Source organism: Lepidothrix coronata, unplaced genomic scaffold, assembly GCF_001604755.1.
Source record: "Lepidothrix coronata isolate B3197 unplaced genomic scaffold, Lepidothrix_coronata-1.0 Scaffold146, whole genome shotgun sequence".
Classification (NCBI taxonomy): Eukaryota; Metazoa; Chordata; class Aves; order Passeriformes; family Pipridae; genus Lepidothrix; species Lepidothrix coronata.
This window is the reverse complement of record NW_016690326.1, coordinates 1,139,555-1,166,247: the sequence shown is the minus strand read 5'-3', so window position 1 is coordinate 1,166,247 and position 26,693 is coordinate 1,139,555. Positions and strand designations below refer to the sequence as shown.

The following is a 26,693-nucleotide window of genomic DNA, read 5'->3' as shown; positions in this document are numbered from 1 at the left end:
AAAAAAAAAAAAAAAAAAAAAAAAAAGAAAGACTGGAAAATAGCAATGAGAGCTGTGGCCCAATTCAACAAGGTAATTAAGTGCTCGGCCTGTCCTTGAGCACGTGAGCAAAATTACTGAGTGTATTGTACTTATGTGCTTTAAGTTTGGCACCTTTTTGAGTGTCTTGTTAAACTGGGAGTGATTTTTGGTTACTAGAATAAAGAAGTCAATACATCGCAGGAAGAGGTCACCAAGTGGTGATGAAAATAAAGATATGCTAAAGCCATTTACATCTTTCAGAAGAGTTGCTACCACTGGAGTTACAGGTTTAACACTAATGACGTACCTCAAACCTGGAAATCATCTTAACCAGGTTTTCTCTGCTTTTACCACTGGCTGCTGCAGACATTGCAAAAATATCAGATCCTTCACCATACACTGGAGAAAATTGAAAGCACAAGGAACATGCTATGTCTTAATCAGTTAGCAAAGCTTAACGGGCTGTGGTTAAAAATGAGGAGTCGTGCAATGCCTAATTTTGACATATTAGGTGAGGTACTATACCAAATAAACAGGCCGAGTGCTAAACGTGGATAAATAGCTTGATCTCCAGGCTCCTGGTCTCTGAATATTAAAAAAAAACCCCAACTAAGCCCCAAAGTATTCACAAACTGAACTATTTAATGGCAGGAGGAATAATTCACAGAGTTGGGATACGTTACTGCGGTTGATAGTGCCAAGTTCATTGAAGAAAGTTGTAAACTGATGTGTTTCTTTCATACCTCTGTCTCCCCTGCTGTTGATACAGGATTTAAATTCAAAATCTATGAAGGGCTAAAGCTAAAGCTCAAAATCATTTTCCATGTTTGCCTGTCCCAAATTAAAACTGTGTTTTGTTGACAAAATTTGGAAAGGTTTGAGATTTGGCAGGCCTGGTTGTCCCCGTGCTTACATTAATGTGTCAGCACCTCATTAATCATTTATTAAACTGTAGTGTGCCTTTCCCTCTTACTACAGTCTGTGTTTTAGGATGCCTCAGTGCCTATTCCACATATACTTTGGTTCTCCCCTCCCCCTAATTTTATGATTTCTCCACAAATTAGTTTTAGCATGTGCTTTAACTTGAACATATCCCAGTCATTTCAAAATCAAAATGAGGAGACTGTAGTATTTTTTTAGATTAAAAAATATGAGTTGAACTTGTAAGTATGTTAAGTGCTCTGTAGCAATCCAAGTGGGTAACTGTGGCACACAATATTCAAGGTGCATTTTTTCTCTGTTAATAATTGGAGGCATTAATATTTTGTTAGTGCCATGTATGCTCAGTATTCCTCTATTAATGAGAATTTTCATTTAAAGAATTGAGCAGTAAGCGTGTGCTGCTTCTTACAGGTGCACTATGAATAATCTTTTTTTCAAACAGACACATAAGAGGGTTTTTTTCTGCATTTCCTGCAACTGGAAACAGTTTCTCTTGGGGATTCCATTTATAGTTTCTTCTGCTAACGACACCGAAGAACCACACCAATGTGGTCTCTTTGTAGTAAATCAAACTCTGTTCAGGAGGGAGGTAGGAAGACACTGTTAAGTAATTCAAAATATGTTGCATCAACAGTTTTGGAAACCTGAGGGGGGGAATTAAATGTAGATTTACTCACATAAAACCTTCCCAGGATTTTCTCCTCATGTTCTTCCCTAGAAAGGTGTGTGTATACCAACAGCTACTTAAATACAGAATTTTCACAGGTTTGAGAACTACCTTACTGTTAGTACTCTTGACTCATTATTTTTCTGGAATCCTATTTCTAGAAATGTTCAAAAGTTTCGGTTTCAGCACAGCATTGATCAGCTTCAGTGGGAAATCTGTGTGTACTTATAGCATTTTAGAACTGAGGAAAATATTTTATCTTGTAGCCATTGTTATTAATTGTAATTGTGTTAATTTTCATATGCATCTAATCAGACCCATAGAAGAAGATAAGAGCTAGCATAAGTTGTGGAGCTGTGACAGGTGATGCCAAGGATTTGGCTCAAAATCCCAGTTGCAAAGAATTTACAATGGTTGCAAGTGCACAAATAGAATTGCAAACCCTGAGCCACTTACTATAAGATCATATTTTATTGAAAATGTTATAAACTTTATTCTATCCCTCAGGAATGCAATAGATAAATTACTTTTGAAATCCCTTTTGGAATTTTATATATAGGGCTTAGGGTTTTTTCCCCTTAGTTTGATTTCAGAAAAATTTTCCTGTAGTGTTTGGTGCTTCCTTTTCCTGAAATTTCCATCTATAAGAGCTCTTGAATAATTTATTCTGTATTTTAATATCTTCCACTTAAAACACATACAAAAATCTATTGCCTGGAATGCCATTTTGAGGGATGGGTTTAGGATCCTTTCAATGTAAACTATTCTCTTTTGTATTCCTCTTCTTAAAGACAAAGAGTTTGGAATGGGCTATGGGCAGTTTAACAGCTTTGCTTACTTTTTGAGTGTTTTAATCAGGGGCCAGAAATAGATAGAAAATTTTTTCTTTCACTTTTTCTTCCCCCCCCATCCAATTCAAGTGATGGAATTGAATAGTTGTAAGCGATCCTTTAAGTGTCCCCATTTGACCAACTTTGAGAGGCAGCAGCTTCCTGAGAGAGTTGAACCAATGTTTGCCAATCCTTGTAAAGCATTTCACCTCTTCAGAGGCTAAAGCCTCTCAAAACCAAGAACAATTAAAGCGAGAGCCTTTCAGAGCGACTGGGGAATTCAGCAAAATAAATCAGAAATCCTCTGCCGTGGCTCTGGAGGCTTGCCTCATTATAAGAGCAGATCTATTAGCCCCCTTGCCATTGTCTTTCATTTCTCAAGTGAGGTGATTCTAATTAAATTAATCTGCATGTCAATCTATCGGTGATCAATCAAAAGGGCTGAGGTCCCCCTTTGCGGCAGTGTGCTTGCGGCTGACAGGGGCTGATAATGGAGGAAGAAATAAACTGTCGAGCAAAGTTAATTAGTCAACATAATAGGTGGATTAAACAGGAGCTGCTGATTGCTGTTTCACATGTCGAAGCATGAGGTGGGAGCTGAAACTGCAATTAACAGACAATTATTATATTTGGTTGTAAGAGGTCGCATGAATAAACATATCTCTGTGGGTTTCAGTCTTTAATCCCTTTCCCTGTTTAATGTAAGGAGAAGTGTAGGTCATTTCTTCTTATTGTTTTAGTCAAAGTTCTCGAAGGCAATGCGTGCTTCTGGCAAACCAGCAGCCAGCTGAAGGCCAAATCTTTGGCTGGGGTAAAACTCTGGGAATGACATTGTTGGGAAAATATTGTGGGAGGGGTGGCTGAATGAAAGCTAGGGAGTCTGACACTGCTTGGTCTGAATGGGGTAGGAGGAGACCTGGTGGGATGGGCTCGCAGCTCTGCAAGGGACTTGTCCCGTGCATCCCCTTGTTTCCTCTGTGATGTCTCATGGCTCAGGTGCCCTCAGCCTGAACAGGAATTTCCTTTATGATGGTGCCTACTGAGCCTCAGGTTTGAAGGGTCCCTCTGGACACCTCTGAGCAGCTGGGTCTTCTACTCTGGACCCAACATTTGCCTGTTTGCCCCTGCTGGGTTGGCTCCTCTCCCATCTCAGGCTGCTCTGGGGACCAGAAGTGTTGGATCCTGCCTCCAGTGCAGTCCTGCTCTGTCTCCCTCACCTCAAACCAAATCCCAGGTGTTGACATTGAGATAAGTTGAGAAATACAAATAATTCTAACACTGGATGAATAGGGTTGTGTTCTCCAGATCAAGACCCCACTGTCAAGCGTCCATGTGTACACAAACATACCTATACGTACTCCCTAAGATAGAGCTTGGGAGAAATTTGGGCAAGTCCAACAACCTGCAGTGACCGTGCTGAGGGGATGGCAGCAGAGAAGGGTGGGGGTAAGGCACGCAACAACTCTCATTACGACTTTACAAAATACACTTTTGTTTTCTTTTATTCTCATTTGCAACGTCAACAGCTCTATCTACTTCAGCATGGAAACCGAAGGATAATTTAGGGTGAAACACAGCTGCCCTTGTGTATAGGGGAAAAAATACTTAATAAAGATCCTCTTGTTAAAATGATGGTTAACAGTGTGCTGTCTGCCATGCAGCTACAAACTCTGCAATTTGACTTAAAACTGCATCAAAAGCTTTCGATGCCAAAGACCCACTCATCAATAGCGTCTCTTGTTAGATTTGTACAGCATAAGCACCAGTTATTATGCGAAATAGCTATGCAATTTTCTACAGCTCCCAGCTGTTATTTATTTAACTGAGTTTATTACACTCTGTGCTTTTTAAAAAACATACAGATATATCCAATTTTTTCCTATGTTTTGCTCTTGTGCTTGCAGGTCGTGGTGTCTACAACAGTCAACGTTGATGGCCATGTGTTGGCAGTGTCGGACAATATGTTTGTACACAACAATTCCAAGCACGGGCGGAGAGCTCGAAGACTCGATCCCTCGGAAGGTACGCCTTCTTATCTGGAACATGGTAGGCATATCATTTTCATTGGTTGGCATTGCTACTTTAAATGTGGATTTGTTTGGTTTGTGTCTCTGACTACTGGTTTCAAATTGTTCTGTAACAGTTTATACCCTTGGGGCTGGATATTTTGAAGATACTGGCCTCCAGACCAAAGGGGAAATTTTTCAAGTAGGTCAGCTCTAAATGCACTGAAATGACAAACCATTAAGCAAACATGGGTGCAAAGTCTGTCCTGTGTGTCAGTGGAGTGTGGTGATTTCTTTTTTTTTTTTTTTTTTTCTGGTTCCATCTATTCAGCACCCACAATTGGAGTCTGATCTTTTTTTTCCATTGCCTTGATTTTTGACTGTACATCTAAAGCATCCTGCATATTTTCTGAAATGCTCAGCATCCAAATTTTGGACTGGATTTCTTCTATCTATAGGGTGCTGAGCTCTCTAGGAGATTGAACTGCCCTAAATGAAAGCAGAGCCCTTTTGGAAATCCATCTGCTTACTCAAGCCATGGATGAATGTTCTCTTCTGGCTCCAGCTGTGCCAGCTGAGGACATTGCTCTTCCCTGCATGTCACAGCTGTTTGTCTCTCCTCCCTGCTCCAGGCTATTCTTCACCATGGACATGCCAGCTAAGATGGTTGTCTGCTTGCTCCCTGGTCTCCTTCAGTCCAATGAAGTTCATTTGCATTAAACCGTTTAAATAATCACTCTTTGCCAATCCAGCTTATTTTGCTGAAATGATTGAAGGAGAAATGGTGCAAGGCAATTTGTCTGGCTTTTCTGAAAGGACAGTAAACCCCGGCAAGGGTGGGATGAGGGCACGTGGCTGGAAGTAGCCTGGGGGACAGTAATCTCTTCTGTAGGGTCAGCTGGTCCTGGAAGGGAACATCTGCTGGTGACTGTAGGTGCTTAAAATGGGAGTTGTTGAGTGCAAATGTGCTTTGAAAAATCTGGATTTGATTAATGTTTTGTTTTGCTCTTTGTCCTCAAAGTTGATGACTACTGCTGAAAAACAAAACAAAAACAGAGGGCATTTCACTCCCCTCTCTCTGTTCCAGCTTGGTAGAATAGCTCTTTGTCTTCAAAGCTGTTTATAATCCTAAATTCAATAGGTGCTTGCTCCCTCTAAGAGATGTGTACCCTTAGCTCCCATTGAAGTAGTAGAGTGCAGAAGGCACCAGTCCTTTATGCTGGTTTGTTTCACAAATATTTGCCAAGGATCTGATGAATAATTAAATAGATTTTTCCAAAGAGTTTGAAGAAACCAGATAAAATTTTCTCTGGGAAAGCAAATGCCACTCAGAAAAATGTTAACTAGATATGTTAAAAGAAATTATTAATGCTGAGAGATGGGAAAATGTGTGGGTTTCTACTACTCAGGATTCCTCTGTAAATAGTTTTTATTCTGTTTATGCTTTCAGGCATCAGTCCTGCAAGCACTTATGCATATATTTAAGATTATGCTCACATATGGTCTTGTTGGGATCAATGAGGCTTCTTGTGTCAGAGAAGCTGAGGGTATTGATAAGTGTTTGCAGAATCGGGTCTGTAGTTCACACTTACTAACCTAAAATTCTTAGCTCAGCAGCGTTTCTCATTATATAAACATAACTTACATCTGTATTTATTTAGCTCTAACTTTTTATGTAGGCTATGAGCCATTTTCAGTCATAATTCATGTTATAGAATTTTTTTTCATCCTGCCAACAACCTAATTTAATAAACAAACCACTGTCATAATTTTTACTGAAAATTTATAAGGAATGTACGAACTCTGTCTTTATTAATTAGCAGAAGGCAGAACATTACAAAAGGAAACTTCTCTCGTCTCCACTTTGTTATCTTTCCATTAAGTCTAGTCTTCAAAAAAAAATCCTCCTATTCTTTCACTCATATTCCTACTAAAGTAGTTGCCATATTTTTGCATTTTTTTTTCTTTCTTTTTTTCCCCATTTCAGTCTTCTCAGTGTGTGCTTTTGGTCAAGGAAGTACTTAATTTCCTCTACATAAATGCTCTTACTCTCATGCAAGGTAGTATCTCATTTTACCACAGATATCATTGCCACTCTTACAACCTGAGGAATTCTGTTAGAAAAAAGAAACAAGAAAAAGGTAACGTTCTGCTTAGACATCTACACGCACCTTAGTTACTGTGCTGATATTAGAAGTCAACATCTGCAAAATATCACCATGTGTACCTTTTGGGGGAAAAGTGATTTTTCTAATCTACTTTCTCAGGCACCTCTCAAGCAACCTCATAAAGCAACTGCTAGTAAATTCTTACTTTTGAATAGCAACCTTCACACTACAAAATTGCTCTCTTTCCAAAGGCTTGGTGGAGCCTTTCTTTTTAACCTAAACCCTTCAATCCAGCTCTCCAGGAATTCTATGCACATGTGAGCCCAAGAAAAAAGGGGGAAAAAAAATCCAGTAACTGTTTTAAATGATGCTGTTGGATATCTAAAACATTTAATGAAAGAAACAAAAATAAAAGGAAAAGGCTTAATGCTCTTGAATTTTGGGCAGCCTCCACAAACCTTAGACCCATTGGAATAGATGACAGTTTCCTCCATGAAAATTAATTTTTATTTTCAGTTCGAGTCACAAAGTATATATTATTTTTCATCAGTTTTTGGAATTTTTATCTCAGATAATATCAAAGAGACAGTTTGTTTGCCTTTCCTCTTCCCAGCTTTTCTGCCTCCCTCAGGGGAAGGACAGATTGACCTGAGCAGTGTCCGTAAACGGGGAGATGGGAAGCGAACGTACTCATGGTTAGTTTGTCTCTGGTTCATTGCTCTGATGAGCAACTTCTGATCGTAGGTTTGTAAATTCTGGGATCTAACTATAATATGCCCTTGACAAATGTACTCCTGTGGACTCTCCTAGGTGTTTAACATTTTAACACAAATATCTGATGGCAGTAGAGATGAATGCCTGACTTTGTGAGGACTGGGAAAAGGGGAGACAGGATGTAGCAAGAAGGTGTGTTGATTGCCTAGTTTAGTTAGACAATATCCAGCTTATTTTTCCTTACAAAGTTGTGCTGGGACACACTGCTCTTAAACATGGAGTTGCAGTTTATGCAACACCAAAAAGAGAGTTTGGGTGCCAAAAAGCTGGAAAGAAAACTGCACCTCCTGAGCCACCCGGGAGCCTGACGTCTCCACATTTGGGTTTTACCATCTCATTAGCAGGTAGCCTGGATTATTTTTGGGACACCCAACATATCTCTATTTATATCTTGCTCGTCAGACAGTAAAATGAAAGTTCCTTTTCGTAGCTCTTTCCTCTGAGTATAACCAGGACCTTAGATCATGGTTTTGTATCCACACACTGTGCTTGAAACCAGCAGGTTAAAAAGCTTGTCTTTCAAATAAATATATCTATCTTTAAAAGTAATAGCTGGCAGAGGCCTATTATTTCATCCATCTCTGTGTGGTATAAATGGGGTAAGCCACACTAATCTGTGGTTTTCAATAATTATCACTTTTTCATTTACAAATAGTTGGATCCTCACTTGTTTTATATTTATGGTAAACCAGAAAGCCGATGTGGTTGACCTTTCTAAAGTATATATATCTGTAGTAAGATGTATAGTGAAGAGCCAATGGGCCCCAACAGTAGAATATATTTCAGCTTGTAGTTCATCCCAGGGTGTCAAATTTAAAAGCAAAATCTTTCCAATGCAATTTAAGTGATGAAATTATGAAAGGGGAGAATTCGGGCAGGGTTTGCAACAATTCTTTTCAAGTTTACCAGCATAAAGTCCGTGACTGCAGATGTCTGCAAAGTTTCTGGTTAAAACTCTGGTACCGTTGCAAAGTAAAAATTCTTTTTTTCTCCCCCAATTCTTTGAATGTCTTTACAAGAATGTAAAGCCAATTGCAGCATCAATTTCTCTATTCTTTTTCTTCTCTGGCAGAACGCAGTGCCCTCGAAAAATGATAGTCCCTGAGACCCTGTCAGTTTGCATGCTCTAACACTTTATTATCTAATGATCTAATACGCAACAAGGCAAAGAGGAGGTGCTTATCACCCTGACAAGATGCCTAAGAGAAGTGACTAAATTACTTTATGTACCATTAGCACTAGCTGCCACGGTGAACTCACTGTGAGCGTTTATGCAAATATTCCTGAATACATTCAAGTGGCCTTGTCAGGAAGACGACTGACAAGCAGCTTAAATGCTTTGGTTTTTAAAGGGATAGTTTTATTTCTTTTTCTTTTCCTTCCTCCTCCATAGGAAAACACTGAAGGATTAGGTGATAGTGAGGTTTGCTGATGATTTGGTTATGAGTGAGCTCAGCAGCAGCAAAAGATGAAAGATGCAGAATAGAAATAGGGACAAATTATAAGACATGATGTCAAAATTTGCAGGTGGAAGCAGAGACAACCATGATTTCTAAAGCAATGTCCTGCCGTTATTTTAATATGAAATATATATAAATCTCTGTGTGTGTGTATACCTAAAATAGGGCATTATGTAGCAAAACCATTATTAGTGGCTGCCTTATGCTGGAAAGGATAGTGCATGGCTGGCTTATTTGATCACTTTATTGTGGTACCTGAGACAGTCAAGGTTTTACAATGTTGTTTTAGCTCATGACAGTAATGAGTGACTCAGACCATTTGTCTGCAGGTGCAAAACCTCCTACAGTAAAAGAAAAGTAGTTGCTGTGCTGCATACGACAGGTAGATCCTCTTGTCAGCAGTAGGGCACTTAAAGAGCATTTCTTGACAATCCTGTCCATCCTGGGCAATCTGAGAGCCCACAGTCACTGCACAACCACAGATTTTCCACTAAGTCCTCAGATTTGAAAGCAAAAATGATTGCTAGGCTGTGTCTTAGTTAATTAGATATTTTCTGTTTAGGTTATTAAAAAAGGGAAAGTTTCCCCCACCATATAAACTATTTTGAGAAGATAATCTTTAAAATAAACCTTTGAGATTGACTGCCTTTAAATATCATTGTTATCTAGTCTTATTGCAATAGAACTGTTGAGAATGAATTGAATTTAGCTGTATGCGCTGGGCAATTCCTGAAAGATGCTCAGAAATCTCACTTAGTGACCTGTTTCTTGTGCTGTAAGTGCCTTTGCCACAACATTAAGCACTAAAAATTGACAGTGTGGGGAGTCGTTAGGAGAATGCCCCTATGAGCTCCATTTTAACCATTTCAACCCTGAATCCCTTCATGTTGCCTGTCTCCGTGCTAATTGATGAAATTATTACTACAAGACAGAATGCTAACTGAAGTGAAAAATGTCAGCAAGTTGAGAAAACTTAATCTTCAAAACTTGATACATTTTACCCTTAGATGGTACAGGTTCAGGTTCACAATCAAATTAGGGACTACTGCATTCACAAACTGACCAACTTTAAAGAAAGAAACTTTAAAGTTTGACTTGTTTCATCTATGGGTGGAAGCACCTGTCATAGCTTAGTGCTGTGCTAAGAAGAACATTTTTGTGATTATATGAGAAATATAAACACACAAGCTTTTTCTGCACCGTATCATTCCATATAGAAAAATGCAGGGGGCTTGATTTATTATTTAGAAGGAAAATATTGAAAAAAAATATTAGGATTCTACCACTCTACTTGAGGGGATCTTGCATGTTATTCTGAGTTATGTTCACTTTCTAATTTATTTTCTATGAGGGAAGAATACCTTGGGTTGTTGGACATCTCTATGCATACACAAGGGAAAAAATGTGACTTTTAGAACATTGCACAACATGGATAGTAATAACAGTAAGTGAGCCTTGATATACTGAAAGATTGCAAAACTTCAAGCTGGAAATAATTTTCTTTATTTTTGCCAAGTTGTCTTTTTCATATCAGTTCCTTCATAAATGCAGTGACTCATAAATTCAGGCAATTTTTTACATAATGGCTTGTTATATGTTCTTGGAGCTTGACCTCACCGAGTGTGTAATATTAACCTCTTCGCTACCCTGTGGACTTACTCTATGTTTCACAGAATCATGGAATAGTTGGGGTGGGAAGGGACCTCTGGAGATCATCCAGTCCAACCCCCTGCTAAAGCAGGTTCGCCTGGAGTGGGTTGCACAGGATCTCACCCAGGCAGGTTTTGAATGTCTCCGGAGAAGGAGACTCCTCAACCTCTCCGGGCAGCCTGATCCCATGCTCTGTCTCACTCAAAGCAAAGTTTTTGTCTCGTATCCAGATGGAACTTCTAATAGAAATGAGCACACTAGGACTGGATTAGTTCAGTATGTCTACTCGGATGGAGTTAGAGCATTTGGCCCTCTGAAGAGACAATACATGGCCAGAAAGTAAAGGTGCTTTACTTGAGAAAATTTGTAGATAAAGTTTCCAGTATGATCTCATCAAAATTTTAACTCTGGGGCCACTTGAAGTAAGTTGTGAAAACTCCGTCAGGTTATCCAAGGATTGCAAATATTAAGTCAGGGTGTGGTATTTTTCTAAAAAGTATATGGCAGGTCAGGGAGAGGTTAAGGGTTTGAGCAATTCCTCACCTGGGAATTGCTGAGTTGTCTGATGGGTGCTGTGCAGGATGTCAGGCTCTGTGATCAAAATGATCTCTTCAGGAATAAAATCATAGGATTCATCAGGTCAGCAAAACATGGCAGAGCTAAGATTTGCACAGCTCCAATTTAGGTAACCAAAACTGAGCTGATTAAATTGAGCCCCACTGAATTATACTTATGTCTTTTTTAATCTTCACCAGAGCAGAGTCTCTGTCTACAGGCCCAGATACTGCTTCCTTTTTGGATATTACCAAGAATTGCATAAGAACTGGGTGGGTGGGTAGGTGGAGCCACCCTTCTCATAGCCAGTCACACCAAACAAAAAGCAGAAAATCTTCTGTTTCTATTTGTCTGGGTCATAAATCATCCATTAAGGAGAGGTAGTCAAAAACTTAGAATATCTGGCTGCAGCAATTCTGATCTTTCAAAATTTATTTTTAGTCTGAGGCTAAATGAAAACAAGATTTAAACAATGAAGGTGGATTTTAAATGGCTGATTTAGGCGAGAAGATTCCAGAATTTCAGTTCTGCCAGTAGTTCTGCTATTTATGAAGTTGGAAGTTTGAGTTCGTGATTTTTTTCATTATTTAAAGATTATTGCATAACATATATGTACTAACATTGCTGCTGCTATGTTGTGGGAAACTCAGGGAGATACTATCTGAAGTATTCTAGTCATTAATAAAAGGATTGCTTTTACATAATGTCCATGGAAGTACCTCTTGAAAAGTCAAATTCAAATTTGGCTACTCCAATTACCATAGTTAGAAAGGATTCCTGCTTGACAGTCACTTATCAGGGATCTAGTGTCAAGTTTAATTGAGAAAGGAAAAAATGCTAAAATGGAAGTGGGAAACTCCTCGATTTTAAAAAGATAAGGTGTGGGAGTTTCTACCCATGAGCAACTGTCCTTTTTGGTTTTCAAATAAATTATAAAAACAAACAAACAAGCAAAACAAACCCCCAAAAAACCCCACAAAAAACCAAACAAAAAAAAAAACCCCAAAAAACCAACCACAAAAAACTCAGCCCTTCCCCCCGAATATCTAAGTGATGTCAAGCTGTGATATGTTGTTACCTTCTATTGTTACGAGGGTGTCATGAATTCATGGAAAAATAGTACCTGGATGAAGATAAAGAACATTTTGTGAATTTCCCAGAGGAGCTTTCAGAACTCTGCTCCCAAAATTGCAAAAAGAAGAAAATATGGGGAAAACTGCCATTAAATTTTGATGCAGATTTGTATAGAAAAAACCCTGTTTTGTTACAGCAGACAGATAAGAGAGAAAAGTTTAGATGGAAATTCTCCAACCACCATAAGAGTTGACTCTCATTTGGAGAGTTAGACCAACCACTTGCTGGAGGTTTGAGGTTTCTCTCCAGACTTCAGAGGATTTGGAATACAGTTATGCAAGAAGAAAAACCTTAGCTACTCTGGCAGAAACTTCACAGGTGCCAATACAGGAGAACATTCAGTAGCATTCAAATAGTCAATGAATATTCATAGTTACTGAGCATTCATTACATTTCAATTTGCTTTTCTGGCCACTATGTCACTGATACAATGGCATCATAGGGGAGAAGACTGACATTAGGATTACAGAAATGTTTGAGAGGTATTGCACCATTTGGCAGTGAAGTTTTGCCAGACGTTGTTTTTTCAACCTTCCAAAATGGGCACACCAGGTAATGACAAAACATTCTGTTATTGTGGTATGATTAATATTATTTCTGAACAAATTCCTCTAATTTAGCTTTTTCATTATAGGATATCTTTATTGGTGTTATGTTGGGAAAAGATGTTTTTTTCCACTTCATTCCCCTGCTGATTTGGGCAGAGTGTGAAGGAAAAGAATTTTGTGAATTGTAGTTTGGAAGTGAAGGCCAAGAACTTGTGATTTTCTGAGAACTCATCTGGCTGTTGTAAAATGTCATGAATATCAAAGAATGGTGTTCACAGCCATTTGCAGGTATCTGGACACTTCCAAATGTTTCATGTTGAGCTCCCCAGTATTTAAATACCCCAAAGCAATCAGTGGTTATGAAAGGTCTTTGCTCCCATGAAAATTAGGTCCAAAGCTGTGAATCAACTGAGTGATAACAATCTTAAGATTAAAGTTTTGTTCAGACGAAAATTTTCCACAAAACTGTCATTTAGAATGTTCTGTTTAGAAAATTTCGAAAATATAGAACTCAGTGTTTTTTGCACCTCAGGCTTTACATCTTCTCAGTGAGCTGAGAGAAGATTGGTGTGAGCATTCGAGTATCCCTCTTACTGTCCATTGCAGGGGGCCTGCCAAGTGTTTCCCCAGCAAAATGAGTATTTGACAAAGCACCTCCGTATGCAAGGAAATTAGTTAATAGCATAAATCAGGACACTGATGCAGAAAATGGAACCCACCAGGGTGGTATGTATGGAGTGGTTTTTCTAATCTGATTTGCCATCTGAAAATTATTAATGTTTAGTAGTAAAGAATAAAAATGAGCTACTAATAATTAATATTGGAATGGAGACAGGCTTTGTGTTTGGCCCAAATCCAGAATACAAGATTTTCAGGAGTGTATGGCGTTGCAGAAAGTGTGCTTTCATTAAAGCCAGTAGTGCAACTTCATAAAGTGTTTTTTTAAAATCTTAGCTCAAACTGTTTGCTGAGTATAACCAGAAAGCTTTGTCACAATTAGTCCTTTCTACTTTCCACCCTCATTCCATGAATTTATAGTTCTCTTTGTGACAAAACAAATCTTTAGCGTGAAAGTGACTGTAATATAAGCAGTGCTGGTTTATGACCTCATTGAGCAAAGTGAATAGGCTTAGGAAGTTTATTAAAAAGATCAAGAATAAAGTTTTGTGAAAAACTTGCCTAAATTTTAGTGGTTTAAATTTATTTCTCAAAAGTAACTCAAACATTTAGATCTACAAGTTAAGGTACAATGGCCACAGTGAAATGCTTAACAAGATACTGCCCTTCATGAAGTGGATGTTTAGGACTTTTTGAACTTCTGATCCATGTTTGTGAGGCAAGTGGTCACTATTGTGTAGGTATGCCAAATCAACTTTTTTAGAAATTCTTGAACCTAAAGCCAAACTCTCAAAGCACCAAGGTGCCTAAAGGTGCAGGTAGGTGTTTAGTGGGATTTTTAAAACTCTGGCTGCAGAATTTCTATGCCTGTCTGGCCCATACTTTGAAAATTTCATTAGTTGCTTACAGGAACCCCTGGATGGGTGGATACTTCCAAAAATCTAGTCCCAAATGCTGCAGGAACCTGTGTGCTGTTTACTGTACTACCGTTGAAGTGTCTGTTAGCAATGGGAGTATAAAGATCCAAATTAATTATGTTTGGTCAATACCATATCATTATGGTTTTGTAGCAGCTTTCTCAGAGGTTCTGTATCTATCCTGTGAAAAAACAAAGAGTGTTTCCCACAGAGGTCCCTTTTGGGTTGTGAAATGGCAGCAGATGTGCTGGATCTCTCCCCTACTGCTGGAGACTGAATAGACAGCTCGTGTTGCTGTTCCCTGAAAACCCGGGCTTGCATATGGAATCCATAGGTTTGGTGTTACGTGACCCATGCCGAGAGGGAAGGGCAGCACTCGGAGGCAAATTGCAGGCCTGACCGCAGCGCTGCTCATCTTCCAGCTGCAGCTTGTGGGTTTGGTTTGAGGTCACAGCACTTTCCTGCAGGTGAGAGCATTGCTCAACTTCATGGGCTCTTTGAGGAGATGAAGGGAGAGGAAAGAAATATTTCTGACCAGGTTTGGCTCCTGAGGCACCTAAAGGTAAAGCTACTCTGATTAGGGGCCCTTTGGGGAAAATTATTCTTTTCCTGGGATTGCGACCTTGAAGGCGATGCTGAGTGCTGCCTCCTCCTTCAGCCCTGAGCCTGAGCAGAGATGCCTGCTGGAAAGCCCAGAGTCAGGTGTCTGCTCTGTATCAGCTGCCAAATATTTTTTTATGAGGTTGCTTCTGGCTACTTCCTCCCTATGATACCGTCTTGCCGAGGTCCCTTGGTACTTCCATGAGCCAGCACGGAACTCCCTGGGTCTCCAGGCTTCCAGAGGTGTCTTCCCATTTTTGCTCGTTGTATAGCAGAAAGAGGATCCTAATTTAGACAGACTGACTCACCCAGCCAGAGCCGGAGTCTGATGTTTGACATGCTGCAGTGCCTTAGGTAGGTGGTCTGAATACGGCCCTAAATAAATAAATAAAAACCTTGCATGACTTTATCAGACACATTGAAAGAACAACTTCTCTAAGCGTTTGTAGGCTCGAGTCCAAAGTATTCACTCACATTTTCAGCGTGCTGGTTTTATGTGGTGTCATTGCTGGACAGATACTATGAACTATAAATATAATTTTATGCTTATGTTTTTGCAAGTAAAGCCTAAATGGCTGGGAGGGGGTGCCTGACCTTGCACTCAGAGCAGCACAAGTAACAGAGGAAAAAAACAGTCTGAAAGATCCTGCACAACAGAGACAAGGGGGTCTAAGTCTCTGCCACACAATCAGAGCTGCTGCCTGAAATGCAATTCAGGTTATGTCGCCTCCATTGCTGTACTGCTGCCATCACAAGCATGGGCTGTTATATTGCATTGCTGAATCTATTATTATTATTATTATTATTATTATTATTATTATTATTATTATTATTATTAATAATAATAATAATTATTATTATTTTAATTTTTTTCTTTTCCTTATCCACCTTTTCCATCCCAGGTAGTCATTAGTTTGTAGTGTATTTCTGGCCAGGATAGAAATTTATTTAAACCTTCTGATCACTGGGATGCTTTTCCTACAGAAGAGCCAGATTTTCTACCTTTTCCCTTGGCCCAGGGCCTGGAAACCCGAGGCCGTGCATCGGACCTCAGTCTCTCTGTTGGCAGCTCTGTGTAACCTGTCACAGAGACAGCCTAAGCACAATTTTTTGCACATGATGAATATGGATCTTTGCTGCATCTGGCAGGCTGCAACAATGAATGCAGAAGAGTGTCATTAATAGATAATAAAAGCAGAAAGCAACATTAATGGGAATAAGCTTTTCTTTTACTGGGACTGATTATTACTTTTTTGTTCTTGGGCTGTGACTAGATCGAGCTGCAAATAACAGCTACCAGTGCTGTGTGCATGCATGTGTTTTGTTGTTGGCTGGTTTTTAATCTGAAATATTTAACCATGACATCTTCAAAGTGCAATTGTGTCATACATCCTCATACATTAATAGATTTCAAAGATGAAGAGCCTTGCTGCTTTATGTTTAGTCATGCCTTCATCTATAAATTTATGGGAGTATTATAGTTTATTGAATTGAACAAGTCCCAGAACAACAACAAAAATGCTCTTTTGTTTGAATTTAGATATAGCATACTTTGTTCTTCAAAAGAATAATAAAACCAATATGTTTCTTTAGTGGTAAACTTCAGGGTAACTTCATCTCACATTACTAATCAAGTACTCAAGGATATGTGTGTGCACATATACATATGTGTGTGTGTGTGGTAAATAGGGGCTTTCAGTCGTGGTGTTAGACATAGGCTGAGCATTCGTATTCTGATAGCGATAGGCAAACCTCCGAGAACAGATGGAGCAGAGTTCAGCACAAAGGTTTAATCCTATCAGGATGATTCCTGTATGGCCATCTGGATAATCCGGTGCACAAATTCAGTGCCTGTTAAAAGTACAACGTAGGCCAAGATTAGCGTCACAGATTTTCCACTAGACTTGTTCATATTTGACTTTATGATTCTCAGACTCCAGAAAATTGCATTAGAGAGCCTGTGATTTGTGAGAGAAATCAGATGAGGAATAAGAACTCTTAGGGTACTTGAATTTCCCTTGAAGAAAGTGGATTACAGGCACTCCCTGTCCCTGGCAGGACTGCTTTGTGTTTCTGTGCGGGTTGTTCTGTTTCTGAAAGACGATTACTGTGAGCTCTCTGTTGTGGGCAGACTTTCTCAATTCTGCTGAACAAAGAGATCTCAGCTAAAAATTAATTTTAGTTGGATCTTGTTTTTATCAGGAAAATACATTTTTTGTTTGCTCTAGAATTCGTCTCAGGTGAATTTCTGATTGTTGTGCTGTATGACATAGCAGGAGTTTTAACTTATTTTGGGGGAGAAGAGTTCTGGGTTTTATTTTGTGATTGTGAAAGATTCCATTAAATTTTAATTGATACTAATATTTAGTTTGGCAGTGAGAATTTAGATTTTGATTGAAGTCTATGTTTCATCTAAAATAGTTTCTGTATATCATCAACTAAACCTTGCCAATGTGGCCATAACATACCAGTGTACATCAGAGCATCAGGGCTCACCCCTGTTGTAATCTGGATGTTGAGCTTTGTATACCTTACAGAGAGGAGGTGCTGTGGCCAAGGTGCTTTTGTCTAGTCCCATGTTCTAACTCTAGAGAGATTTGCTGTGAGAGATTTATTGTTTTGTTAAGGTAGTGATGGAAAATAGAGAAAACAAGACTAGAGTGAGGGTAAAACAAACCTGGAATTCAGAAATTGCACCCACCTGCCCTTCTGTTAGGCTGGGATTCAGCAAAACAGTAAACCACAGGGTTAACATTCAGCAAATGGCTAGTTCCATCCTATAAAATCCTTTGTTGGATCCTTAAGGACCAATCAGGAAAATTAAGTATTATTTGGAGCATGCGAGCTATGCAGAGATGTTTGTTTTGACAAACTTTTAGGGTTGATTCATATTGCACATTTTGGGCTTCCATTCGCAAGGTTGCCTTTATCCTCACCCAGAAATTGCATCAGTGCAACTATTTTTAAACTTTAGTGCACTTAACCAGATGCAGTCTCCTTTCTGGACATACCTATTGTTTGAATAGTCATATTTGCGTAGTTGGGCTCTGTAACTTCATCAGCAGAAGTTAAATCAGTGGGAAGCCATTGAAATTGAAGTGGGGGAAGCATAAAGGATTTTTTTCACTGTTTTACTAACAAAACTTTTAAAGTCCATATTCAGATACAAGGGTGCAATCCCCTGCGTGTATCACACCTTCGTCCCCTGCATGGTATTGCCTTTGGCTTTGCCTTATCATTCCTGTGCCTTTGCAAGTAACACCATGGGCTGGAGGAAGGAGTGAAGAAATAGAAGTACAATAATTTGGGGGCTCGTAGGAAAGCATTTGTCTTGCTTAGGGTCAAAATAAGTCTGTGCATCTCTGAGGGAGGAGAGCAGTCGCTGGTTTGGTGTTGGGGTCTCAGCAAACGTGGCCCCATTTGCGGAGCTGGAAGTGCTGCCAACACTTTTTAGGCCCTATCCAATATTCTCGGATGTGCTGTTTTATCTCCCAGTCCAGTGCATGTCCCTGTGAACCCAAGCTGCTCAAGAGAACAGAGACTGTGGCAGTGCTGGAGCTGAGAGGCTGCATTGGTTTAGGCAGGGAGCAATGTTTGGCCAAGGCCACCCACAAGAGTTTCTTCATGGCTGACTCAAAATGGAAGTCCTCCAATTCTGGGGCAAAAATAATGAATGCAAAAATCGTAGCTCAAAACCTGCACTAAATTTTCTGGGAACAAAAAATCAGAGCAGCGTGTCAAAAAAAAATCACAATAAAATTGTTAGGCTTCTTGAAACATATATATATATTTTTAGAGAGAGAGTGCATGTATGTTTTTTCAAGAACAATAATACCTGTGTTGCTTTTATATATTAATGTTTTGGCTGAGCCTATATATTTAATTTAACATAATTTTAACTGTTTTTGCAACATTTCATTTTTCTTGGGGAATTTCTTATTTGCCAAACAAACATGACAGACCTCTCTTTGAAGGTCAAGTTTTACTGACTTGCAGGAAGATATTAAGGATTCTGGCTGTTTTATTAATTTTTGGAAAGCTGGAGGTAGCTCTAAAAGTAGAACAAAACAAAACAAAACAAATACACAAAAAAACTCCCAGCACTTCCTCTGTGATGTGAAAGAGTTTAAGAGAATGAATGATAATGCATTTCTTGCAATCATATAGAGATAACTAAATCAATATTTTATGGAAACATTTTAAGTAAAATACACAACAGAGATTTTTTGTAACAGGTCTCCCATTATTCTGGATTGCCTCCTTTTTCCATGCAGTCATTTTTTAGGCACTGATCAACAACTGAGAGCTTTGGAAATCATTAAGGAAAGAGAAACACAGAGGACTCCATAAAATGTAACTTTGCTGGCTGAGGCATCAGCAAGGATAAAAGAGAAACACTGGCTTAAGTATTGATTGTGGGTGGAATATTATCCCAGGTAATTTACATTTTCAATTCCCATTAATGGGAACTGAGCATCCAAAATGTTAGGCAGAAAATTCACAGCCAAGACCTTTAATTTCACTATTGGAAAACAGAAACAAAGGCAACCTTCCCTCCCTTCCCCCAACCTGGAGGGCTTGCACGGCGCGTTTATTTTTGGTTCAGTGATTTCACCCAGTGCAGATGTCATGAAGAACCAGGAGGAGGTTGCCATTTTTGGCAGGGTGTTGTAATCTTTAAAGCCTGCACATGCTAAGTCCCAAATATCAAGATGCCGTAAAGGAGAGAGCTGGGAAGGGGCAGCAGGGCATCACATCCTCGTGCCTGTGTCGCATAAAGCTGCGTGAGTTATCTGCTCGAGAGGGAAACCTCTGTTACCCTGTTTCCTGCACAGCAGCTGCTTATTGTCAGGAGAGAATAGGAGAGAGAGCCGGCTGCGATACGCGAAAGGAAAGCAGGAAGATCATCACTTTAGTAAGATAAACAGCAAACACATTGTTTAGCTTAAGAGTGAAGATTTAATTCTCTGGTACAATATGTAAAAACTCTGCCTGTTCCCTTTCCCTGAAGTGTCCATGACTGACCCTTTGGGCTGGTCCTGCAGGCTGTGCCCATGCAAGCTGGTCTCACGAACTTTGGCTGCTTTCTGCTTGTGCTGGATACAGCTCCAAGAATGCCTCCACGTACCAGGCTGACGTGGCACCTTTGCCTGGGCACCAAACTTTTTAGGGTTCACCTTTTCAGCATGCTCAGATTAGGTGAGCAGACTGTAGCAATTCTGCTTCTCAGGAATGAGAACGCTATTTTGGGAAAAACAAAACCCCACAAACCCCGAACAATCCTTCCCCTCAACAAAACAGCCCAGCTCAAACCCCCCCAAAATATTTGGTTCATTGTCTCAAACTAGCGAATTTTGGAAAAATGATAATTTTCAGTTCTGAAAAAAACCCCACATTTTTCCCATGTTAAAATTGATCTATTAAAGTGCTTAATGTGGAAGATCCACAAAACCGGTGATGAATGAAATAACCGTTCTCTCTTGTGTAACACCTATGTAAATTCATAATTCAAAAAAGGAAGAAATAATGTTTTTGTTCCCTTCTAAAGAGAAACATACCTTGGCAAACTAAAATTGCTGATCAAAAGAGGCCTCGAGCATTCCAACAAGCGCTGCACGCCTGCACCTCCAGAGTGCTGTGGGAAAAGAATTTAGGTTCAGACCATTCCTGGGCACTGCCTTGCTCAGTGACAAACCCTACATGTTTTCATAACTGTGAGGTACCTGAGGGAAGATCTACACCAGATGATATAAAAATGCTGTAGATATCCCAGAGTTAGCACTGAGCTGTTGCTATGTTTGACTGTCCCGCACTGAGTAGCCACAGCACTCAGTTCCTGAGATCGGTGAGTTGTCCTTGGTGTGTTGGTTCTGCTGCTGCTGGTTCCTGTGTCAGGTGTGTCTTGTGTGAGCCCTGCATTGCACAGGGTGGTCCACATGTAACCTCAGTTTGTTTTGAAATGGGAAGCCCCAGCTCCATATACACTGCACAGCTCTTGGCAGCTTTGCATAGGGCACTGCCCAAAATTGAGCTCCTTACTCTGCAACTTCTTCAGCTGGGTTGTTAAGCACTGACTTGAGTGGTTTGTTGAATCACAACTTCAGTAAGTGACGGTTTTGAGTGCTTAAAACTGATTTGTGTTGATATTCTGAAAAGCAGTAGTTTGGTGAAAGCATTTAACAGGTTGCAGGATCAGACCCATAAACTGTGGGTTAATCTGTGGCTCATTTATTTATTTAGCTAGGAATTAAGTTTTACCCAAGGAAAAAAAAGGAAAATTAAATTAAACTCCAGATATTTTCAGTACTTCCTCTAAGATGAGACATAAATTCCCTGTTCCTCTTAATTTCCAGTTTTAACTGCCTTTATGCAACTCTCCTTGCGTGTCACAATACTCTTAAAGAGAAGAAAAATAAAAGCATGTGCCCCATCATTTAAACTCCTGTTGTGATGCAGCAACTGTTGTCAGAGCCTCATCTGTGGAATAATAGAGGATGAAACCACACTTCATGATAAAAACTGCAGGCGAGGTCATTCTTACAGTCACCAGCACAAACTGGATATTAATCACAGAGCAAATACATTTCAGAAGCTAAATAAGAGCAGTCCCAGAGCCCTGCTGATAGCTGTGCATCCCACTAATTCACCTCAGTGAACATTTACCTCTAAGCTCAATTAACCCTTATTCCAAGGCCACCCATAAACTTTGTGGTAAATATGCTTTTTTTTCCCCTCTGGCCTCTGTTTTCTATCAGTGGAACAGATCATTTCTGTTGGAGGATAAGAAGCTATCTCTGTTTAGAAATGCAGGTCCCTAATTAAGAGTATGAAATGTCCACTGTGTGTTTATGAGGGAGCGGAATTGGTAGATTATTGATTCTGTAAATTCAGATGCTCCTGAGGGTGTCTGCTATTTCTCCTGTCATCAGGTGTTATTTGAGGCTGAAATTTGAGGTAGAAATGCTCAGGAGGCAGGTGGGTGGGGGTGTAGGGGAGAGCAATTTCCTGGTGCGATTGCCTGCACACGAAGTTGGTTGTTAAACATGTACAAGAAGCTAAGAGGAGACATCATTGCTGTTGTTTAGTTATTATTATTATTGTTATTAGTATTATTAGTACTGTTATTATTCTCCCTGCCAAGCATTGTTCAGAGGCAAATTGGAAATGTGGTAATTAGGCCCTGACTGGTAGTGTAGTACTCGTGTCCTGAGCCAAAGTTCAACGCCCTGAAATGAAATTTAAACCAATTAATCTGTTAGATTTTTATCGCTTGTCCGTGTTTTCTCAGCAATTCCCTCAGCACGTGGCCTTTGATCAACTCTCATACAAAAGCTAAAATGTGTGCCTGCTGCTAGCAAGATGGGGCTGACATTAACATGGCACTCATAAAACAATCAGAGCAGTGAAGCCCTCAAACAGACAGGGCATAGTAATATTTAATAAAAGCGCACACATAATCTTCAGAATTAGCATTTTGTGCCTTGCAGTACCTTTGGGAGAAGAGCTTTTATTTGTGGAGTGATCATTATTATAACAAAGAAGAGCTACCTAATAATTTCCACTTTAACTCTGCAATATGCCATGAGCATTTCTGAACCATTATGCTAAACTGTGGTGGGGTAATCATTTTATTGTCACAGTTTGAAGGAAGAAAAATCCCCTGTATATCAGTAGCTGGGAGTTGCAGGAACACGGGAACACACCGACACACACAGCACACAACAAAAAACTTTTGGTTTTGCTCCCCATGTGCTGCAGCTGGTACCTGCCATCCTTTGCATGGGAGGTGACGAGATTTTAACAATGTGTATTCTGAGAAAAGATGAAGATTTCATAAGAACCTCATTTCCCTTGAGGTCATTAAGGAGTTTGCTCATAAATCCTTAACATTTATCGATAGAGACCTTAGCTTTGAAGTCAGTGGCAAAATTCCCGTTGGCTTCACTAAGTTTGGGATTGCAGTGCCTCCCTCTGACACCTCTATCTGGGAGCTCGACCTGCAGGAGCAGCACAATGAAACATGTCAGATGTGAACACTGATTTGCCTTGATATTATGCAAAGAAGGAGGGCAGCTCATTAAGACTCAACTGCTGGGCCATTTCAGCAGGTGGAGAATGTGACCACATCACCTTCAGCAAGGAGCTGCAAGGTCTGTGCCTGCAGTTGGAGGGTGATATTTAGTTTTTCCTCAGCCCCACAACTGTTCTGAAAAGGTGCAGTGAACATAATGCTCTCAACACTAGAAAGTCTGAAAATCTTGAGAGTTGGGCTACTAAACTCTTTTTGTTCTGATTGTAGTGGACTTCCAGTTTTTCATTTAAAAATAAAAAAAGTTTATATGTGTAGGAATGTGTAATTATTTTTTTTTGGTTATAATTGTTCTCTAGACTTAAAGTCTGTTCATGTTATCAATTCTGTACATGTCACTGCCTTTATTGGAACTGGTGTAAGGTCCTTCACTGTGTTTTTCTATCAGTGAAGCTTCAGGCTTTGACTAAAATCTCTTTTTCTACAGAAAAAACTAAATTTTATGTAACTTATTTCTATTTGTTTTAAAAACACCATTTTAGAAATGATGCTTTGGTGTTACAGAAGGGCATGAGAAGTGATAATATTTTGAAACAAAACATTTTGTTTTTCTTGGAAATATTGAAGAGTGTTTTAGTTAATTTCAGATAGAGATTCTGGAACTTTGCATTCTGGAAAAAAAAAAAAAAGTTCTGTATTTTGGTTTCTCCTCTGACCAAAACAAAATGTAGAAAAAGGTCTCCAAGTGAAAAGATTATTCTGTTTTTCTAGGGTTGCACAGAAGTAAACACCTTCCAGACAGCACTTTGGAAGTTGCCAAATGATTAACAGAAGAAGTATGAAGAGCTGAGGGCCTGAACTGGCCAGACATTTGTACCAGGGGCATAAATAGAGCTGAGGTCATTGCCTTGCCCCCCACCCAGTGTTACCTGTGGTGATGCTGCAAATGGGACCCAATTCTTCCATCCTCCTTGGTTCTCCAAGCAAAGGGCCTGGGAAGGGCAAAGTTTTAGTAAGATTAATGTCCTGAATGACACTGGTTGTTGCAAATATGTCATTGTATAAACATATTTTGTGCCTTCAAAAACAGGTAGCAGTCTGGATGCCTCCCTCAGCACGTCTCCTCAGGCTTCCTTGGGATGCAGCCCTTGAGTGTCATATCCCTGGCAGGGCAGCACCTTCCTGCAGCCCTTCCAATCTGTACAGACACTTGCAGTGTAAAATAAGAGAAGCTGTGTGGAGAAAGTTGGGAGGTCCCACTGGTTTTTGATATGGGTGATATGGGAAAATAATGCCCTGAAATCTTTTGGGAATGCACAGTGCTCTCGCACCATCTCATTCTGTGCCTGCAAAGGGTACCATCCTGCCCTGCTTATTAAACCACCAAGTCCTGTCTTTTCATCCTCAGAGGAGATGTCCTGGGCTACTGCCAGCAGTGTTCATGAGGCACTGATTCAGCACAATTTCTACATATTTAAATGAGATTACACGTGTGATTGGTCACATTGACTTTGCGGGCGAGAGTGTCCCAGTGAACAACTCACAGCCCCAGTTCAACTCAGAAACCTGTGTCTGCCAAAGTCCCCCCAGCTGCCATGGATGAGACTTGGCATGTATTTGATAGGAAGCAAATACATGTATAAAGTATCAGAATCGAATACATGAGGAGAACAGACAGTGCAGCACCTTGTACCCCTGAGTGCAATGCAGGGACTGCAAAGAACATCACAAGGTAAATACAGGAACTTTAGTGGGGACCTGTAACTGCAGAGTGGTATCTTGCTTTTATTTTAAAGATGAATTGAGTTATAATTTTGAATCGTAGAATCATTTACTTTGGAAAAGACCTCTAAGATCAATGAGTCCAACTGTAAACCCAGCACCACCAAGCCCATCACTAAACCATGTCCCCAAGTGCCACATATACACTGCTTTTAAATACCCCCGGGGATGGTGACTAAACCTCTTCTCTGGGCAGCCTCTTCCAGTGTTTGACAACCCTTTCAGCAAAGCCTGCATATGTTTTCTGTTAATGGCTTATGGTCTCAAATAGTTTTTATTCACTGGTATTTAGGAAAAAAATGTTGCTTGTAGTCTTTAAGAAAAGTAGCTCATTCTCTGACACATGGGAAACTGATTATCTTTGGGTTTTATTGTGGGGGGTTGTGTCCACAATCAACTGGGAATATTGGAAAGGGTGTAATTTGGAAGTGATTTTAATTTTTATTTATGAAAAAGTTTGATCCTATGAAAGGGCTAGATGGCATTTTGAAAAGCTGCTTTCACTGTAAATCCGTTGCTGTGAACTTGGCTGAAGGGAAAGCATTTGCTTTTGGACATTGCAATGGTTTTTATACACAGTTTTATGCAAGTAACTTGATTCCAAATTAAACATATTGAAGTTACTTCTGTGTGCGCGCTACATTTTCATGACGATAATGTTGGGATGTTTCTTTTGTTAGCTCATGTAAAAGTTAATGGCTGTGCTCTGCCGAGTTTGGGGTAGGGTAATGATTTTTTTCTGCCTGTTTGTGTTTTTCACTGGAGCTGGCATCCCCATCAGCTTAAGTAGTGGAAAAGTTTGTGCCTGACACTTACAACCTTTTGTAGGTAGGGACAGGGTCTGTTTGCTCCCCATACATGACTGCCATCCCCGGTGCTGTGAGAGCAGCAGCATCCACAGAAACACTCACTGCTCAGGGTGACTCAACAGCTCCCTTCCCAGCTCCCTCCTGCTTCCCAGCTCCGTGCCCACCCGCCCTGCCCAGGGGCTGGGAGGAAGGAGCTTCTCAGCAGCCCCACTGACTCTTGCAATTAGCTCCAACCAACCAGAACTTCACTAAATAATCATAAAGATGCACAGGGTCTCTTTAGCACTTTATGTCTGGAGCATTTTAAATTAGGCTTCTGTGAAGGAGTTAATTTTCTGTCTTTACAATTAGAAGAATTTAGGACAGGGGCTGTGCCTCATTAAGTAATTCACCACACAGCCACATTAAGTAACTCATGGGTGCAAGGGTGTTATCCTGCATGGTGCTAACATGGGAGTGGCTTTCACGCTCCTATCTTCCTAGTAAATCCTTACTAGGATGAAGTACCTGTGCTCTTCCTTCAGAACATCATCAAATACTCCAAGTCACAAACCAAATTAGCAGCTCAGCCAGCCTTCCCACCAAGTAGCAATTCACAGCCAAATGCCAGCAACCCTAAAAGGAGAGGTATATTTGCATACATATATATATACATACGTGTATTTTCATCTAGTGAAGTTCTGCTGGTTGACATTGCAGAGTCAGAATAGGCAATGGCAGCCCTTCATGAGTTTGCAGTACAGCAGCCTCTTCTCTCTGCTGAGGCCTGGGTTCATACCTAAAGAAAAGAGTCTTTCTTTCCAATGCTGATGTTGACTGGTGGAGTTAGGCTGCTCCTTGAACCTGTTTTTCATGACTAATAAAATTACTGCAGTACCCACTTTACTTAAATGTTACCTAATGGTGTGGTGTGATATTCTCATCTCATGCTGGATAAGCAAGGAGAAGTTGGTGGCATTTTGGGTGGAGTGGCTTCTTTTCCTCAACCTGTGTGACCACCATGAAACTCCGCAGCAAAAAGTTACCCAGGGCTTTTTGCCTAACTCAAGTTTTGTTATTCCTGTTGCTTCAAGACAATTAAATTCTGAGTTACCCCATTACTGCAGAGAAGGAGAATCAGTGTGTCAGTGTTTATATTGCCCTAGCCCACCGATATTTGAGCTGAGTCTGCTTCTGCTTACATCATCTTAAACCAGAAGTTCTTACTCCAAGATTTAAGGCGACTACTTTGAGCAGTGCCTCT

General features: G+C 40.0%; 1 protein-coding gene across 4 annotated transcripts in view; it reads left to right on the top strand.

The window, feature by feature from the left end:
• Window positions 1-26,693, top strand: part of EBF1 (early B-cell factor 1) — a 273,845-nt gene that overhangs the window by 176,112 nt on the left and 71,040 nt on the right. For all 4 annotated transcript variants that reach the window (XM_017828218.1, XM_017828217.1, XM_017828215.1 and 1 more), the window contains exon 8: window positions 4,365-4,506. In XM_017828218.1, the coding sequence (XP_017683707.1) occupies window positions 4,365-4,506 (142 nt within the window). The remainder of the gene's footprint in view (window positions 1-4,364; window positions 4,507-26,693) is intronic.